Source organism: Esox lucius, chromosome 10 (assembly GCF_011004845.1).
Source record: "Esox lucius isolate fEsoLuc1 chromosome 10, fEsoLuc1.pri, whole genome shotgun sequence".
Classification (NCBI taxonomy): Eukaryota; Metazoa; Chordata; class Actinopteri; order Esociformes; family Esocidae; genus Esox; species Esox lucius.
The window spans coordinates 5971600-5986014 of record NC_047578.1 but is presented as its reverse complement, the minus strand read 5'-3'; the positions used below and the strand labels follow the sequence as shown (position 1 = coordinate 5986014).

At 42.2% G+C, this 14415-nt stretch overlaps 1 protein-coding gene across 3 annotated transcripts; it reads left to right on the top strand.

Moving 5' to 3' along the window:
* The first annotated feature begins 926 nt into the window (after positions 1–926).
* sla1a (Src like adaptor 1a) lies at positions 927–5759 on the top strand. Of its 3 annotated transcripts, XM_010891541.5 has the most exons (8): positions 927–1277; positions 2297–2393; positions 2589–2688; positions 3056–3142; positions 3305–3408; positions 3517–3648; positions 4101–4233; positions 4879–5759. In XM_010891541.5, the coding sequence occupies exons 2-8, from the start codon at positions 2321–2323 to the stop codon at positions 5096–5098; spliced, it is 849 nt and encodes a 282-aa protein (XP_010889843.2). In that variant the 5' UTR covers positions 927–1277; positions 2297–2320; the 3' UTR covers positions 5099–5759. The 3 variants fall into 3 exon arrangements, with proteins under 3 accessions (XP_010889843.2, XP_019905581.2, XP_019905580.2); XM_020050022.3 differs by lacking the exon at positions 927–1277 and having other exon boundaries at positions 1914–2393; positions 2592–2688; XM_020050021.3 differs by lacking the exon at positions 927–1277 and having other exon boundaries at positions 1915–2393.
* The last annotated feature ends 8656 nt before the right edge of the window (positions 5760–14415 follow it).

The window sequence follows — 14415 nt, the reverse complement described above, 5'->3', positions numbered from 1 at the left end:
CTTGTGTAGACATAAGCCTTGTGTAGACATACGCATTGTATAGACAAAAGCCTTGTGTAGACATAAGCCTTGTGTAGACATAAGCCTTGTGTAGACATATGCATTGTGTGGACATAAGCCTTGTGTAGACATAAGCCTTGTGTAGACATATGCATTGTGTGGACATAAGCCTTGTGTAGACATAAACCTTGTGTAGACATAAGCCTTGTGTGGACATAAGCCTTGTGTGGACATAAGCCTTCTGTAGACATAAACCTTATGTAGACATAAGCCTTGTGTAGACATAAGCCTTGTGTGGACATATGCATTGTGTGGACATAAGCCTTGTGTGGACATAAGCCTTGTGTGGACATAAGCCTAGTGTAGACATAAGCCTTGTGTAGACATATGCATTTTGTGGACATAAGCCTTGTGTGGACATAAGCCTTGTGTGGACATAAGCCTAGTGTGGACATGAGCCTTGTGTGGACATGAGCCTTGTGTGGACATAAGCCTTGTGTGGACATAAGCCTTGTGTGGACATAAGCCTAGTGTGGACATGAGCCTTGTGTGGACATGAGCCTTGTGTGGACATAAGCCTTGTGTGGACATAAGCCCTATGTGGACGTCTGGGGCTGAACTGAAGATACGGTGCAGAAAGTGGAAGGGTCAAGATCAAATCCCTATGGAAACAGTCCTGCATAAAACTGCCAAAAAGCAGGAAATAAAGCAGGTCTGGTAACTATAGACGACCAGGAAGAAAATACGAGCTATTACTCCAATCCTGAACTTACAATGACTTGAGTGCAGCATTCCACTGTTGAAATGATGCAACACTTTGAGACATTTTGGGTGGTAACTAAAGTGTGTCAACACTTGATAAATGGCAGAAGTCCTACTTTTCGAAAAAAAAATTAGAGCACAGAAAACCTATGAAGTTTAAAGCAACGTTATCTTTACAGCACAGATATTGGAATGGAAAATATTTACTTTCATTTAGTATTTTCTCTTTTCTTTCTTGAGTATTTTCTCTTCTCTTTGCTCTGGTACACTTGGCCTTCCTCAATTTAAGTGTGGTGTGTGTGTGTGTGGCCAGAGGAAGTGCTCTCGCCTAACTGCGACAGGGTATCAGTTCAGGGTGAACTGTAAGCCTAACGGTCATTTGTAGCTGTCCAAGTTGAGATGGTCCCTGTGGCCACGCTCCCACACATAGTACCAAAGAACATGTTTGACCACAACGTCTGTCTACTGATCCACCAAGCCTGATCAGTTCACAGGACCCCGAGTCAGCTAGCTAGGTGAGTATACAGGCAATGCCATGACTTTATTGCACTGTGAACATGTATCGTTAAAAGATGTACTAAGCCTGTATATCTAGCATATATTTAATAATGTTTACCATTATTAAAACACACACTGTGACGATGAACAATATGCAAAGGAATTTAGAGCAATGCTATTTTTGACAATTTCTGCTATAAATAGGATTAACACACAGGATAAGACATCCTGGCTGACACGACATTCACATTAACCAAAATATTATCTCCTGGTTGTTTCCACTGTGTCACTGTTTCCTGTTTTGAGCAATGTTACTATCTGTCCAGTTTCACCAGCTCGTGGGCCTACACCTTTTTACCACAGGGCTGACACTCCAGAATGTGAAGCTAGTGAACACTAAATAGGCTGGAAAGAAAGCTTGGTCCATTTATTGTGTGTTATTGGTGAAGTCATATAAAGGCACACACACCCACACACATATATATATATATATATATATATATATATATACACAGTATAAAGAGCTCCGTAGAAAATTAAGAGACCACTGCACCTCTCTTAATTTTAACTTGTCTGTTCCTCATTGACTTTTTTGGAAAGGAAAGAAAAAGGTGCAGTGGTCTCTTAATATTTTCCTTCGCTGTATATGTCCAGCATGTACATCATATGGTATATACATTACACATATATAAATATAAAAAAATATACGAAACAGTATTATCAGTATTTATAAAAGAAAGGGGGGGGGGGTTGGAAAGTTGTGGTTGACACGGAGCCTCTCTGCAGCTATATGTGTTTCATGATAGAGATGTCTCTGTGGCCATTAATAGGAAGTTACAACACGGGCCAACACACATGCTCACACTCACTCAAACACACACGCGCAAACGCCCAAACACAACACACGCCACACACTCAGAGAGAGAGAGAGAGAGAGAGAGAGACTGGCAAAGGTGGTGAGTTGGGGTTTTGCTGGCCAGCAAGAGTAGGAACTACAAGTATCAGTAGCTACAGTATGCTGTCCATCTGAACTTAGAGCTTGGCCTGGTTGGGTGCCACGATGGGGAATGCGATGTGGGCCAGGGGAGCTGGGAACGAAACACATTCGGATTATCATGACAGTGTGCTAAAAGGTAAGGCTTGAAAACAACTGATTGAGCTGTTATTTGTCACTTGGTTGTGATACAGAAGTTGGTCAGCTTGACTGTTTTTGGTGAACATACCCAGGTGGTTCATTTGAATTGGAATTTGAAGCTACGTGACATTTTTGATTAATGGCACCTGTGTGTTCATGTCGATGTAATTGTGGAACACTGCTGGTTCCTCAGCAGAAGAACATGACACACTTGTCGTGCTCCATGATTATCCGTCTCCAGACATCAGTGACCCCATCTTCAGGATGGGCGAGAAGCTGAGAGTTTTGTCTCGGTAAGTACAATCATTACCCTGTTTGTGAGACCAATTATAAACCATGTAGCCACGGCACATACTGAGAGCTTCCTAGAGCAGAAATGTATGAATGCACAGCACAGACTGATAACAAGATAGCAGACTGCCACAAAAACACCCTGCAAGCCACAGTGAAAAAAACAACCCGAAATATAACACAAAGCCCTGCAACGTAGCATCATTGCAGACAGACAATAAGGAATTGGGGGTGGGGGGGGGGGGGCTTGGGACAGGGAAATGATAAGCATGACTCCATTGTCTTTGCAGCTTCTTACAATATGGAGAACTACTCCAATGATACATCGTGTTCAGTCACACTTCCCCTTTTATCTGTGCGTGTCTTTAGGGAAGGTAACTGGTGGAGAGTCCGGGCTGGCCAGTCAGGAAGTGAAAACTACATCCCTTATGACCATGTCGCTAAAGTCTACCATGGGTAAACATGATTGTTTTTACATAGGAGGACATGTTTGGCTCACAAAAGAGCCTTCAAAGTTCGAAAATAATGAAACGCCTAAAACAGGAAGACTGCAAACATGTCAGTGTCAATTGTAGCATGACATAGCAACACTTGACGTAATGTGTGTTGCTTTCCAAGATGGCTGTTTGAGGGAGTGGTGAGGCAGAAGGCGGAGGAACTACTTCGTCTCCCTGGAAATAGACCCGGGTCTTTCATGGTCAGGGAAAGCATTCATGAAAGAGGTGAATTCATTATTGTTTGAAGACATACTAAGATGTTACTGGGCATCAGTACTGTTCATATGACGCTAGGAGATGAACATGTATGAGAGCATACATTTTTGTTGACAGGTGTCTACTCATTGTCTGTCAAGCATCGAACCATCATGCACTATAAAATCTTTCGGCTGGAGAACAGCTGGTTCTACATCTCTCCTCGTTTGACATTCCAGTGTCTGGAAGATATGGTCAATCATTACTCTGGTAAATCCAAAACAGACACACACACACACACAAACATTGAAAATAACTACACAAAATGTTTTGATAACTTCAGATGCTAGCCATCTTTCTGACATGTTTTTGCCCAAGAGTTCACTAAGAACAAAACAGATTTGTCCTTTATGATAATGACCATTAGGACATGTTTGTGCTGATGCTAGGGGTCTTTTATCTTTTCAGAGGAAATGGTTGGTGTTTTAGCTTGTCTATGTATGCATGTGACGGGGTCAGAATCAGAACCAGATATCTCACGAGGGAACGACACGTCATAAAACAGGAATACAGCCTTCCCAGCGTGACCCCGCCATCCGCCACGCCCCCCCCCGAGACAGATGCGTGTTGCGTGCACCTTGGAGCTGGGAGCCGTGTTTTCCTGAGTACCTGTGATGAATATTGTGTGCGCGAACCCTAACCCATGTCGCTCTGTGATCTAGACTCCTCGGACGGACTGTGTTGTATCCTCACGGCGCCTTGCCTGTCGGAGACCACCAGCCCGCAGGACATCCCCTCCCAGCCCCCACCCGTTGTGATGCGGCGCAACAACTTTGACTGGAAGAAAGTGAACAGGTACGAAGCACAAGCCGGCTGTTCATTTACAAACAATATAAAGTGGCCACGTCGTGTGTACAGTACTAACGGAAATGTCACCTCGGGGGTTGTCACTGTCTTGCAGGGGAAAAAACGCGGCCGTCGTTCCAAAACATTGTGGTTGTCGTTCTCCGATCAAAAAGACTTAGTCTGGCATGGCAATTTTCAAAACTCTCCTTAGCTGTAGCCCTGAAAAAGCGCACCAGGTTCACAAAAACAAGGGCGTGAGTGTTAGCTGACAGGTTGAATCAGGTGGACTAGCGCAGGAGTAGTTAAAAATCCTGCAGCGGCTGGGGTTCCTAGAGGAAGGGGTTCCCAGAGGAAGGGGTTCCCAGAGGAAGGGGTTCCTAGAGGAAGGGGTTCCCAGAGGAAGGGGTTCCCAGAGGAAGGGGTTCCTAGAGGAAGGGGTTCCTAGAGGAAGGGGTTCCTAGAGGAAGGGGTTCCTAGAGGAAGGGGTTTGAGAACCACTGGTCTAGCAGATGCAGGCTGATTACAACTCAGGAACATTTGACATTTGCCTCCAAAACACTGTCCGGATTTGACCGTTCTGCTTTCGAATTCCCTTTGATTTGTTCAGATAATGTTCTAATCCCACCCCTCCCCCTCGTCTGAACCAATCAACAGGAGAGATCTGGTCAGTACAGCGGCTCTTCAGGGCCAGGATAACCGGGACACTGCGGTGAGTTACGGCGTCAGGAACAGCATCGCCTCCTACCTCTCACTGACTGGCACTCAGGAGCCTGAAGAGCGGAAGAAGAACCGCAAGAAGAAGAGCAAGTCAGTGTACGTGATGCCTGACTACAGCCTCAGTCATATGGACCTCGAGGACGAGTACGAGACGTAGACACCTGTGTTGTACTGAAACCAACCGACTGCCCTTCTGACTCGTAACCTTGTCTTGTCATCACACTCTGATCTCAGTAACACGAATCACACCCAAGGATAGGTTTAGAGAATAAGACTTAAGAGAAACAGAGGAGCAGGTGATCGCAGGTCCGAAATGGACAAGGAAATCAACACTCTGAACTGCGCAACTGAATCGATACTGTGAATAATTGCGAGAACCAGAACTAAGCCTTACATGCACACTCGGCTACTCTATTAAGAATAATATTGTCTTTTACAACATACTATTTTCCATTTTATGCACTCACTGGTTCATATCTAACTACGAGGTGTTTAACTACTAGTTAATACCTCAGTGGGATTTAATGGGGTTTGGAGTTTGTCTTTTTTTCCTTCAAACGCGCTGGCATCGTGACAGTCTACGACAGACTTGAGTGCTGCGGTGACAATGTTTATAAATAGGCTAATGTGTGGATGTGTGGGTGTGTGGGCTAATGTATGGATGTGTAGATGTGTGGGCTAATGTGTGGATGTGTGGTCTAATGTTTGTGTCCTTCCGTACAGGTGTCAGTCATTGCACTTTCAGGATGTAACACTTGTAAAGGACATTTGGTGAATAAAGTTGTTTATAAATAAAACAGCAGTATGTTATTGTATAACCTGGGCTCCCAAGACTAAATTTTGGCGTCGTCTCACGAGAGACTAGCAGTCACATAACATGGTTACGATCTACAGGGATGTCATGTCTAGAAAAGCCTAGAAAATACCGTGATAAGCTGCAAGTCAGCAGAACTGCATGCAAGTGATGAAATGTTACGTTACAACATAAGAGCTCAGAACGAGGTCATCAAGTCGGCACCAAACTGAATAAGAATCAACACAGCATTCCTGAATCCGAGCCAAAGGAAGAGCCGGAAAACTCTCTGTGTTACGTGGTGTGACTGTGATGTTGATTGGTTTGCTGTGACTGTGATGTTGATTGGTTTGCTGTGACTGTGATGTTGATCGGTTTGCTGTGACTGTGATGTTGATCGGTTTGCTGTGACTGTGATGTTGATTGGTTTGCTGTGACTGTGATGTTGATTGGTTTGCTTTGACTGTGATGTTGATTGGTTTGCTGTGATTGTGATGTTGATTGGTTTGCTGTGACTGTGATGTTGATCGGTTTGCTGTGACTGTGATGTTGATTGGTTTGCTGTGACTGCAGTATCACCTGCTGCTGTTCAGTATGTCTGAGGGTATTGTTGTGTTCAACTCATTTTGTTGACATTTTGATGCAATGCTATTTCAATAGATACATTTTTCAAATGTTTAATGTTATCAGTTGTGTTCTTTAAAATATAGGCAGAAATGTCCTTTTGACACAGCCACAATGAACATATCACCCCTCTGTCATCAAAACATCCACGTTTGTTTTTAAACACACCCAGCGCTACAATGTCCTACATTTTCAGGTCTGATTGAAGACCATTCCATGCGGTTAGGAGCAGAAACCCTAAAACCCTTTCTTTTAAAAGAAAAGCCTATCTCTGTGCAGACAGTAGGAATTGACAGTAAAATGAGATCCTATGATAGCAAGTAATGGCTTTTAGAAATGGCTTCAAACCCAGGTAGGATACTGAACTTCTCAAAAGGGAAAAGGCCCCTACAGCTCAGCAGTGTGCAAGAATATCTACCAAAATGTACATCATCGCTAGTTATTGTTTCTTCTCTTAAATTCTGTATTAAGTGCTTCCTGTTTGGCTGTCTTTTTGGGTGGCATTGTTCCACTCCCGAGTTATACGAAGGACAGCAATAATAACCATTTCTGAGAGACCCTAAATGTTCAGATCAAATTACTACAGTACTGTGCAAAATCTTCGGCACCTCAAACTAAGGCCCTTTATTTGGGTAGTGCTTTATTTAAAGAAAACAAAATATCTAATATATAGAAATACATTCATATAATATATATAATAAAAAATGTCAAATCTATACAAATAAACAACACTTACTATAAATTACACAACATTCTGGACAGTGACTTTTTCCAGCATAACCCAGGTCTGAAATAATTATTTCTGACATTATGAGTAAGTTTACAAAAACCACTTTGTCGGTCTGTTTTAACACTTTTCTCAAGATGTTTACCAGGAAATGCCAGCACACATCTGCATAATCCTCTTCTCTGAAACTGGCAGACTGTGAATAACGTAACTGGAGATTAGTCAGCAACAGGGTCCATAGAATTAATTAGATTTTCTGAAAAATGTCTTATGCACCTGTACGAACTCCCCACACTGAGATAGGACAAGTCTGTTTATTTGATTCCCTTCATGTACAGTGCATGATTCCCTTCATGTACAGTGCAATGGAAATGCATTTGAAGTTGTTTAACTAAAAAACATTGTTTCAGGTGCTGCCACAACATCTCAATCAAAATTAAATGTCCTGCTTTTCAGCCATTATCATGCAGACTTACTACAGTGGACATAAAAAGTCTACACTCCCCTGTTAAAATGCCAGGTTCTTGTGATGTAAAAGAATGAGACACAGATAAATCATGTCAGAACTTTTTCCACCTTTAATGTGACCTATAACGTGAAAACTTCAATTGAAAAACAAACTGAAATCTTTGAGGGGGAAAAATAGAAATCTCACAATAACCTGGTTGCGTAAATGTGCACACCCTTAAACTATTACTTTGTTGAAGCACCTTTTGATTTTATTACAGCACTCAATCTTTTTAGGTAGGAGTCTATTAGCATGGCACATCTTGACGTGACAATATTTGCCCACTCTTCTTTGCAAAAGTGCTCCAAATCTGTCAGAGTGCGAGGACATCTCCTGTGCACAGCCCTCTTCAGATCACCCCACATATCAATCAATCAATCATTCAATCTAATGTATTTATAAAGCCCTTTTTACAACAGCAGTTGTCACAAAGTGCTTTTACAGAAACACCCGGCCTTAAACCCCAAGGAGCAAACAACAGTAGTGTTGAATTTCAGTGCCTAGGAAAAACTCCCTAAGAAGGCTGGGAAGAAACCTAGAGAGGACCCAGGCTCAGAAGGGTGCCCAGTCCTCTTCTGGCTGTGCCGGGTGAGATATTAAGAGTCCAATTGGAATAATTTATAAATGCATGTGGGCTAAATCCAGAGTCAATTTAAATTTAGACTAGGTATGACCAGATTGACAAGGACAGGGACAGCAACGGGCCCCCCAAACCAGGTACTCCGCAGGTGTGGACCAGGACCTCATGTCCTCCTAAAGTATAAAACGGGAGGAGACTAGGAAAATTCAGAAAATGCATTCCTCATATCAACAACGATTTATAGTGTAGGAGAACTTAGTGGGGAAGGAAATCAATCCACCCACATTGCCAGGCATCAACCAAAGGGACACCCACCAACCGCAACCACCCTGAATGAGGGCCGAGTATTGCCAGCAGAGTACAGCCCAATTGCACAAGTACGCAATAGAGAGACAAAAACAAGCCAGTGACTCTTCCCCCAAAAGGCATTGGAGGGAGGGCATCCCAGTGGCGACAAGAGCCCACCTGGCAAGACAGGAAGGGTGGACAGTATCAAGCCTTCTGGTCACCTTCATGCCCCCGGGCCAGGCTACACCTAATCATAAACCGTGCTGTAGAGATGAGTCTTTAGTAGACACTTGAATGTTTGCACTGAGTTTGCTTAATTAGCAGATCATTCAACAGTAGTGGAGCTCTATGAGAAAAGGCCCTGCCTCCGGCTGTTTGTTTAGAAATTCTAGGTACAATTAAAAGGCCTGCATCTTGCGATCTAAGGTTACGTGTAGGTATGTATGGCTGGATCATTTCAGCAAGGTAAGTAGGAGCAAGTCAATGTATTGATTTATAGGTTAAGAGTAAAACCTTAAAATCAGCCCTAACCCTAACAGGCAGCCAGTTTAAGGACGCTAGTACAGGAGTAATGTGTTCAAAAAAAAAGATTCTAGTTAGGATTCTACCAGCCGTGTGCAGTACTAATTGAAGTTTATTTATTGATTTGTCAGGGTAACCGGAAAGAAAAGCATTGCAGTTATCTAGCTTAGAAGTAACGAAAGCATGGATTCGTTTTTCTGCATCAGTTTTTGATAGAACATTTCAGATTTATGCAATATTTCGAAGATGAAAATAAGCAACTCTTGAGACATATTTTATATGTTCATCAAAGGAAACGTCAGGGTCAAGGGTTACGCCAAGGTTTCTTACAGTTTTTTGGCATATGACAATGCAGCCGTCGAGGTTCACAGTGAGATCTGCTAACAACACTCTTTGTTTCTTGGGTCCTAAAACGAGCATTTCTGTTTTTCTTGTGTTTAAGAACAAGAACTTCTCTGTCATCCACTTCCTAATATCTGAAACGCATGCTTCCAAGTAGCTAATTTTGGGGCTTCTCCATGCTTCATTGAAATATATAACTGTGTGTCATTCAGCATAACAGTGAACATTTACATTGTGATTTTGGATTACATTGCCCACAGGCAGCATATATAGTGAGAACCTTGAGGAACACCAAAGCATACCTTTGACTTGTCAGAGGATATGCCATCCACACTAACAAACTGATATCTTTCAGATAAATAAGATTTAAACCAGACTAGAACATGTCCACGTAGCCCAATATGGGTTTCCAGTCTCTCTAAGAGAAGGGAGTGATCTATAGTGTCAAAAGCAGCACTAAGATCAAGAAGCAACAGGACAGATGCGGAACCTTTGTCTGACGCCATTAGAAGGTCATTTGTTACTTTCAGGAGTGCAGTCTCAATACTATGATGGGATCTGAAACCGGAATGGAGCATTTCATAAATGTTATTTGTCTTCAGAAAGGCATTCAGTTGTTGGGAAACAAACTTTTCTAAGATTTTTGAGAGGAACGGGAGGTTCGATATTTGCCTATAATTGTTTAATATTTCAGGATCCAGATTAGATTTTTAAGAGGCTTAATTTCCGCAATTTTTTGTGAGTTTGGTACACATCCGGAAGAAAAGGGAGCAATTTATTATGCTCAACATTGGCTGACCTAGGACAGGAAATAGCTCCTTAAGTAATTTTGTTGGAATCGGGTCTAGCTGACAGTTTTTGGGTTTAGAACTCATTACAAATTTCGTGAATGTGTCGAGTGATACGATGTAAAAAAATTCAAGTGTCCCCATTGAGACCTGGTCAGGGAGGTTCAGGACATTCTCAGGACAACTGAGATTTTGTAGGCCATAACTCTTTAAGGAGGAGTCAGTTATTTGTTTTCTAATGGTGTTGGTCTTTTCATCAAAGTAGTTCAAGTATTCATTACAACTAAAGTGAAGACCCACTTCAATTGTTGAGCTTTGCTTTTTTGTTAACTGCAACTGTATCAAAGATACATTTTGTATTGTTTTTGTTCACCTCAATCAGTTTGGAGAATTAAGCTGATCGAGCAGAAGTGAGTGATTTTCGGTATTGTAGTGTACTGTTTATCCAGGCTAGTCTGAATACTTCCAACTTGGTGGAGCGCCACTTTCGCTCCATTTTTCTGGAGGCTTGCTTAAGTGCTCTAGTATTGTCTGTGTACCAGGGAGCAAGTTTCTTGTTGCGTATTTCTTTTGTTTTTATTGGTGCAACCGTATCTAAGGTATTTCGCAGTGTTGAGTTTAGATCCTCGATTTGATCGTTTACAGATTTATTTACTCTGTCGTTAATGAGCGAACTTGTAAGAATATCAAGGAATTTATTTGTAGTCCGAGAATTTATAGTACGGCTTTTGAAACTCATTGTTTGCGGAGCAAGTGGATTTCTTGTTTTAATGGTAAATGTAATAAGACAGTGATCCGATAATCCAGGATTTTGGGGGGAAATTATTAGATCTACAATATCTAGTTCTCGTGACAGGACTACATCTAAAGGTGTGATTGTGGCAATGTGTTGGACCTGAGACATGTTGGATAAAACCCATTGAGTCAATTATGGCTTCAAAGGCTTTTTGAAGAGGATCATTGGACTTTTCCATATGAATATTCAAATCGCCAAAAATTAGAATACTATCTACCATGACTACAAGGTTCGACAATACTTCTGGAAACTCATTGAGGAATTGTGTATGGCCCGGGGGGCCTATAAATAGTAGCTATGTAAAACGATTTATCGGCCTGGTAAAACATCAAAAGAATGAAACTCAGTGATATGTTTGAGAGTAAATGTATATTTACTGTCATAAATATTAGCAACACCCCCTCCTTTTCAGGATAGGATGTGATCACTAGTATAACCAGGAGGAGAGGCCTCATTTAAGGCAATTAATTCATTAGGCTTTAGCCACGTTTCACATAAAACAATAACATCTAATTTATGAACAGAGATTAATTAATTTAATGCAACTGCCTTTGGTGCAAGGGATCTAACATTTAGGAGTCCCATTTTGAGATGCGAGGTGATACAGTCATTTTTATTTGTGACCGAGGTGGAGGAAGGCTTTATCTTAATAATGTTGTTTTTGTTAGCACTACCTTGTTTAACTTTTCTCAGCCTGGAACGAGTCACAGTGGCAATAGGTAAAGCTGTACTAACTACTCTGGCTATGCTATCGACAGTCTCCACTCTGGCTAACAGCCTGCAGCCTGACCTGCACCCTATCTCATGTTAAGGCTATAGGAGTGAGACTCCTGTCAATGTTCCTAGATAAAAGAAGGGCACCACTCCAGCTAGGATGGAGTGCGTCGCTCCTCAGCAGATCAGGCCTGGCCCTATTTCTGGGAGAGTCCCAAAAAGAAAGCCAGTTATCTACAAACTCTACCTCCTGCGACGGGCAGAACTCCGTTTTCAGCCAGCGATTGAGTTGCGCAAGTCTGCTGTAGAGCTCGTCACCACCCCTAGCTGGGAGGGGGCCAGAGACAATTACTCGATGCCGACACATCTTTCTAGCTAGTTTACACGCTGATGCTATGTTCTGCTTCGTAACCTCTGACTGTTTCATCCTAACGTCGTTGGTGCCAACGTGAATAACAATATCTCTGTACTCTCTAAACTTGCCAGTTTTAGACTTTGCTTGCACCAACCCCAGATTTGCGGCTACGTTGGTGGCTCTGCCCCCCAGTAAACAGTGTACGATCGCCGGCTGATTCTTTAGTCTAATACTGCGTGTAATGGAATCGCCGATGACTAAAGTTTTTAGTTTTTCAAGGCCACCGGTAGAACATGCTTGCCGATCATTCCCCTCCGAAGACGGCTCGGGCCTCTGACTCCAGTGGGGAAAACCTGTTGAAAGTCTCAGTTGGATTTAGCAACGATTCAGGTTTAACTGGTCGGCGGCATTTCTTCCCAGTGACCAAGAGAAAGTTATTGCCCGGCTGCAGGAGCTGTGCCGGGGGGCTAAAAAGACTATAGTTTTTTCCTGGTGGCACTGACGCAGTTTTTTCTATTTCTACACTAGCATAATCCTTGCCTGACATTTGCGTCAGAAGCCGAGCCTCTAACTCTGCTATCTTTAACTGAAGACGATAGTTCTCCTCCGTGTTGTTGCTACAACAATTACAGTGATAAGGCATTTTAATGCTACTTAGCCTCGGGTGTTCAGGGGTGAGTAGTTCAGTTAATTATGTCCAAAAAGAGTCCCGGTGTGGTAAAGTTGGGTAAGAGGTCAACAGATAAATAAATAAATATTGCGTTGGTAAAACCCTTAAAATAGAATTTTGACCAATTAGTTTATATAGAGTAAATTCAAAAAAGTTTGGCATGTAGCCAGGTAGGTAACAGCAGGCAACGTATAGCACGTCAACAATCCCATAATGCAGTTCGTCTCTCAAGATCAGGGTCTCTCTATTAGAGAGGTGGACCAGTGAAAACATTCTAATCCATGGCTTTTGCTCTGAGATGCAACTAAGAAAATGTCTGGAAAATCCTATTAGAACAGCTGAACTTTATTTGTGATTAATCAGAGTCACTTTAAATGATGGTAGGTGTGTAATGACTTCTATTTAACATGAGTTTGAATGTGATTGGTTCATTCTGAACACAGCCACATTCCCAGTTATTAGAGGGTGTGCACACTTATGCAACCAGGTTGTTGTAAGGTTGTTATTTTTCCTTTTTCCCCCTCGAAGATTTCAGTTTGTTTTTCAATTAAATTGTTCATATCATAGGCCACATTAAAAGTGGAAAAAGTTCTGATATGATTTATCTTTGTCTCATCGCGTGCGTGTGTGTGTGTGTGCGCACGCATGTCTATATGTACATGTGCAAATAAGTTGCACAGGAGCAGGACTGCAGAGCTGCCCGAAGCCACATAATTGAAAGATTTTTATACTGTCAGGGAAACCAATTAAGTGGGGATTAGCCTAGCTGCCTCCATTTAGCACAGCAGACTGTTGCTGATGCTGTGGACACAACAACAGCGTTTGCTAGGCCCGGTTTCCATTCTGCTTTTAGAATTAGCTAGCGTCATTGCTTAAACATTGCCTGTCTTTGGATGTAGACTTCAGCTCACTTCTGAACCTTGACATACTGTAAATGTGTGTATTGTGAATGTACTGCAAAAACAACAGCTATAGTTACCTTTAATGTGCAAATAGGCAAGGCCATTTCTTTTTTCCCATGGATTTTAAATTTTCACAAGCAAACATCCAACAAGAAATTACAGCATTTCCCAGAACTCATGGAAGTGTTTGTGTTTTAAAAATGCAGATTTGAAATGGAACACCTCACCAGTCTGCCAACGATCACAGAGCCGTGAGGATGTGTCAACCGTAATACAAGAACAAAATGGCTAAGAGAGCAGCAGCTATGGAAAGAGAGAAGCAGCTCAATATTAAACTGAAGAACTGGACAACCTCGCATGCTAGCGTGTGTTGCCCTTTTATCTTAGCAAAAAACATGCTGACCCCGTTTGAGAGGGGACTAGGGAGACTGAGAGAGAGTATGTTTACACACATTGTTTTATGGTTCTGATTCAACAGTTTCTTTCCTAAGGTCCATTTGATGTCACACCGCATCTGAAGCACCAAAGAAAACATTGTGTAACAATATGCAAAAGATTTTCCCTCGATGCGAACAAAAAACAAAACAACACACAAGAAGTCCCTCCCCCTTGAGTTTTAACCAGCTCGGTCGATGAGGCAATGAGCTGTGTTAAACTATCAGTGGTTAGCTTTACGTAACCAGACTTCCTTAATCCAGCTCCGCAGCTTAGAATCCCTAAACCCAGAAAAAGACCCAGCTGTCCAAACGTCTGATGGCGTATCAGGCTCTCTGGAGGCTCAGCGCTGCTGTGCCTCTGCAAAATCCAGATAAATGTTTGCTTTTCTTAAATGAAGCAGAGGGCTGCTTAGCTATTCCCGTCATTT

What these genes read in the sequence shown, in the direction of transcription:
- sla1a (XM_010891541.5), top strand. Translation starts at nt 2,321, where the DNA reads ATGGGGAATGCGATGTGGGCCAGGGGAGCTGGGAACGAAACACATTCG. An exon ending in TCATGACAGTGTGCTAAAAG is followed by an intron (nt 2,394 to 2,588) that starts GTAAGGCTTGAA and finishes CTGGTTCCTCAG; the next exon opens with CAGAAGAACATGACACACTT. An exon ending in AAGCTGAGAGTTTTGTCTCG is followed by an intron (nt 2,689 to 3,055) that starts GTAAGTACAATC and finishes GCGTGTCTTTAG; the next exon opens with GGAAGGTAACTGGTGGAGAG.